The 4,775-nt window shown below is 34.7% G+C and overlaps 1 protein-coding gene across 1 annotated transcript in view; it reads right to left on the reverse strand.

Annotated features, from left to right (window-relative positions):
• The window catches only part of LOC108725368 (TBC1 domain family member 19), a 4,594-nt gene extending 362 nt beyond the window's left edge, over positions 1–4,232 (reverse strand). Inside the window, exons 1-10 of the mRNA XM_018452362.1 lie at positions 4,081–4,232; positions 3,884–4,006; positions 1,975–2,182; positions 1,815–1,902; positions 1,660–1,720; positions 1,353–1,583; positions 1,183–1,257; positions 873–1,107; positions 489–690; positions 227–413 (exon numbers count right to left, since the gene is read on the reverse strand). Coding sequence (XP_018307864.1) covers positions 227–413; positions 489–690; positions 873–1,107; positions 1,183–1,257; positions 1,353–1,583; positions 1,660–1,720; positions 1,815–1,902; positions 1,975–2,182; positions 3,884–4,006; positions 4,081–4,191 — 1,521 coding nt within the window. The 5' untranslated portion in view covers positions 4,192–4,232. The remainder of the gene's footprint in view (positions 1–226; positions 414–488; positions 691–872; positions 1,108–1,182; positions 1,258–1,352; positions 1,584–1,659; positions 1,721–1,814; positions 1,903–1,974; positions 2,183–3,883; positions 4,007–4,080) is intronic.
• Positions 4,233–4,775: the final 543 nt, after the last annotated feature.

Here is a 4,775-nt window from a genome sequence, read left to right on the forward strand (position 1 = left end):
ACACACACACACACACACACACACACACACACAACTGTTTGTAACTCACCTAACACAAAGTAACAACATTACATTAATGTTATAATTTCCTACTCAATAATGTAACTGTTCCATACAACGTGTGCATTATATTACATTATATTATTGAGTGGAAAATTGCAATTAATGTAACGTTACTGTTACCTTGTGTTTAGCGGGAATTCATGTAATGATATCATTTCCATACCTCTACATTCTGTTGAGTATTAACTTGCAGTAAATTTTCTTTTCGAAAACTCAATATTGTCACCGCCAGTAGTGGAATAATTTCCAAAGAATCATAACCGAGAATTAGATCCCAAAGATACAACAATTGTTCAGGCGGTAAATGGCCACTGAAGCCTCTCATAAGCCATTTAAAGACTATTTTTATGCTGGAAATGCATACACGTTAAATTAATAATGGATTGTGCAAATAATGCTACAGGCAGCTAAAGAGATAAACTCACGGTTGAATATGTATATTTTTGAAATGAGCCCACAACTGCGGTTCATGGCATTGCAGTAATCGTTCAAAAAGTAAGCAGAGAGCAACTATACCTTGTTCGTGACTCGATACAGTGTGCAAACGGAACCAGTATCTCAAGTAGAATGCACGGAAAGTATAATACATAACGCAGGGATCATCATATAAATAACAAAATGACGTAGCTAATGTGGAAATGTTGACAATTAGTTAATTAGAAAAAAAAACAGGGCCAATATCCAGAGATCTTGAGAAATTTTATGAAATGTTAATACAATTCTGTGAGTGGTTTATGATTGTACATACTTAAGATAGCCTTAAATATAAGAAGAGAATTGACTAAATCATAGCTTTTGCAATTCCTTACCGTACATTGTAAATCCATGGAACGGAATAACACCACTTGGTGGAAAGACCAAAGTATTTTCCAGTGTCGCTGGTTTGCCTTGCAAAACCGCGTGTATCACTTGACTCCCGGCACTTCTGTCAGTTGTGACTGGGGCAAGTATTTCAGAATCTCTCGAAAAGCACAACATTGTCTTATACAAAACATCTTCAAATACAAAGTATTGATCGTCGTTTCTCGCCGTTAATTGTACATCCTATCGACATGCAAGATTTTTCACATTGTTTCTTTTACTTAGAAACAGATAATATAATTTAAAAAAACATGTTACCATTATTATCAGCTTGTCTATCACAATATCATATTGCAAAACCATATTTTTCAATTCCTCATAATATTCTATATCCTAAAGAAGAAAAATTATGTATCTATATCGATAATAATCAGAGACATCAATCTCTAGCTTACAATGCAACAAAGATCATAAGATATTAATTATACATTATCTTTGATAACAGATCCGAGAACGAGTGACCAAATACGACCGCGCAACGCTCGTGGAGATCCCCTTTTAAGAAATTCCTGTGCAATCGGAGCATGATTCGAGTTTAATACTTTTTCGCCAATGTGCGTTCGCTCGGCTTCCAAATTTGGGAAACTTTCTGTGGCCGGCATATCAGGATTTATTCCTAGCAATGGTATTCCCTGTGCTAATTCTGAGTACATTCGCCTCTATACAAAGAAATCTTCTATATGTACATTCGTGTATACAAATTATAAATTAGAAGCGATTAGATAAAATTCGCACCAATTGCGCAAGCGTTTTTACACTAATCTGTATATGACTAAAATCCCAATTTAATTCGTCTCTGAAATGTTTCGATAAAGAGCTTTATACAGACACATTTTTATTCAAATAAAGCTGGGTAGGGTTGATTTTTATATAAATCTGTAATTACACACGGTTGCTTTTTGAACGAGGGATCACGTATGGAAAACAATACATCTAGAAAGTCCTTTGGTGCATACAGTGGTCGGTATTGTGATAAATCTGAAAATTGTATTCTGTAAGTAATTCAAAGTACAACTTGAACCTTATCTTTAAATTCACTTTAATATTTACTTATGTCATAAGTGCTCAATTCATTCCACTTTTCAGCCAGTTCGTCCCTATCAGCAGTGGATCTTATACGAGCCAGTGGAATGTTCAATTCACTGCATGTCGAATTTAATGATTTCTGTATGCGTCGTTCCCATTGAATCTGAGTCTTCTTTAGATAGCTCAGGTCAGCTGCCTGTATGTGTGAAACTGACCGAGAGTGCAGTGAACCCTGCGAAGAGAGAGAAAGAGAGAGAGAGAGAGAGAGAGAGAGAGAGAGAGAGAGAGAAACAAAGATCCATTTAGGTGATTTGAATTGAGCTTTATTCTTGAAAAATATCACATAAAGCCTTAGATATAAATTCAAGAAGAGGCCTCCTGTTATTTGTTGCTGAACTAGACTGCAATAAAATTTTCTGTCTTGCTTTTGCCAAACTTTAAATATATATTTAGTTCATTTAATTTTAAGTACATTGAGCTCTATAATATACTGGTGTTTATCTTATAGTAAATTAAAGAAAATATTATGGCTTGACGAAAAAAAGGAAGGCATATAAATGAGCCGTTTATTTTGAAAGTGACCTAAGTCCATTTATTTTTAAATTGAGATATTTAAGAGTTTGCGTTTCAATAAAATTAAAAATATACGTATAGGATACCAACATGTCACACTGCTTAAGTGTATCTAAGAGAGTTAAATTTACAATTCCTATTAAAATAATAGCAATTATTAAGTGAATAATATGTGTTTTCTTACTACAAATGGAGTTAAGCCACTTTCAAAATTAACAACTAGATTTGTTATAAAATTTGAAAGAGCCCAAGTCCATTCGACAATTTAAAATGCTTCAAATTGAAAAAACAATACTCAATTTATTTTATATTATTTCTTTACAACACTTCAAAAACACAATTTATGCAATTCAGGAAATCTTCTAACTATATAAATTACATAACAATTTACTGCTCATCTACATTTTGTGTATGCGGGAGGGATTTGAAGAAGTCATGGTGCTCCGGTAGTATATATCGTAGTAAGTCCATCATGTCCTTATTTCGCTGTTGAAATTTGTCTTATATTTTTATAAAGTGGTGTCAATACAATATTTTCGAATTTTCTTGGTCTACCCCGACGTGGTAATAAATCCAGGATTTTAAACTCTGCATTCTCATCCATTGATATCTTATAGAAAATTTTATATGGTTCATTTCTCAAAAAACGCATCCAGCATATTTTTAACCAATTTATTGTTTCTCCGTTAGAATTCTTTACCCTTTTAAAAACTGCGTCCTCCAAAAATCTTGTTGATATGAAATCCTCTTGTTTCATTTCATTTAGAATAAAGTTATTACCTTTCCGGCACTTTTTGATAACATTATAATAATCTTGGGGGACAAACAGTAAATTATTTTTCTTTAATGACATTTCTACGACGCCAAAATCTCTATCATTCGGTAAAAATGAATGTCCTAATACTAAAAATTTGTGGTCTATGATTTCCACATTATAATAGATTGGACTTAGGCCACTTTCAAAGTAATGTTTTTAATTATTGAAATAATTGCGAAAATTTATGTGTCAGAAATTATCGTATACTCTGAATATACTTAACCGCAAAATGTTGTTTATGACAGCTAACTTCAAGTTGTACACGCTAGTACAGTCAACAACAAAAAATTGACAAATGGACTTAGGCCACTTTCAAAATAAACGGCTCAAATACTTATATTTTAAAATAACATTAGTCAATCAGTGAATTCCTAACAAAAAAAAAAACAGTACCAGAGTGTCTAGGAATTAAGACGTTTCCATTCCTCAATGTTATATATTATATATTATAAAGCTATATATTATAAAGCTCACAGGAATAAATACTAGTTGAGCCACAAACAATAGAAAATTCAGTAGGAGTTGGAAATTGTTAGGGAATACCCGTGATCGTGCCCAGTGAAACACCGTGTTTCTGATTTCGGTCTCCAGACCATTATCTTTAAGTGCTGCGACCAGCGAGTTCTTAAAGTCGTCTTTGTCCACGACGGATGACGCGACGAGTCTCTGCGAAAAGACAGATGGGAAATGCACTGCCACCGCTTTTGACGGGCGTTCAACGACGAGTACCGAGCACGCACTTGTATCTCGTTGTAAAGCGTCCTGTAATTCGACATACTTTGTATGTCATCGGTGAGCCTCCGCGCCGTCTTCTCGAGCGAAGTCGCGATCTCCACAGTCCCCTTATCCATTCTTCTCAATTCTTCTTCGTGAACTGTGGACTGTGGAGTCGGTTCAGGAGCGCAATCAAGACTAAATTGGACTAAATCGAAAATGTGCGCCATTTTTAAATAGACGCGGTATCTGGGGCAACGTGCCGGTGCGCAGTTTGCAGTGCCGGACGCACTGAAATCTTTATAAGGACCCTAGCAGAACGGGTGACTTATGTCCGTATTCACAGTAGGGCCTTATATTTAAGGCTTCCTTAAATTTATCTTCAGATACTCTACGAATTATTTCATTGGCTACTGAGCATCTAAAGATAAATTTAAGGAAGCCTTAAGTAAAAGTCTGACTATGAATACGGGCATTATAATCTTAAGACAGTGTCTTATGACTTAAGTTTTGTCTTTAGTAACCCCAGATCTACAATAAGGTTTTAAGCCTTAAGCCATAAGAAATGGACGAATCATAGTCAATTATTCTCCTCGAATTCGATTGTAATTGGTCAATTTCTTACGGCTTAAAGCTTAAAACATCTATTGTAGATCCGGACTAAAGGCACAGTAAAAATTTTAGTCGTAAGCGTAAAGCTGGCCGCACACGATGCATGATT

Source organism: Mycetomoellerius zeteki, unplaced genomic scaffold, assembly GCF_001594055.1.
Source record: "Mycetomoellerius zeteki isolate Tzet28-1 unplaced genomic scaffold, Tzet1.0 scaffold344, whole genome shotgun sequence".
Taxonomy (NCBI): Eukaryota; Metazoa; Arthropoda; class Insecta; order Hymenoptera; family Formicidae; genus Mycetomoellerius; species Mycetomoellerius zeteki.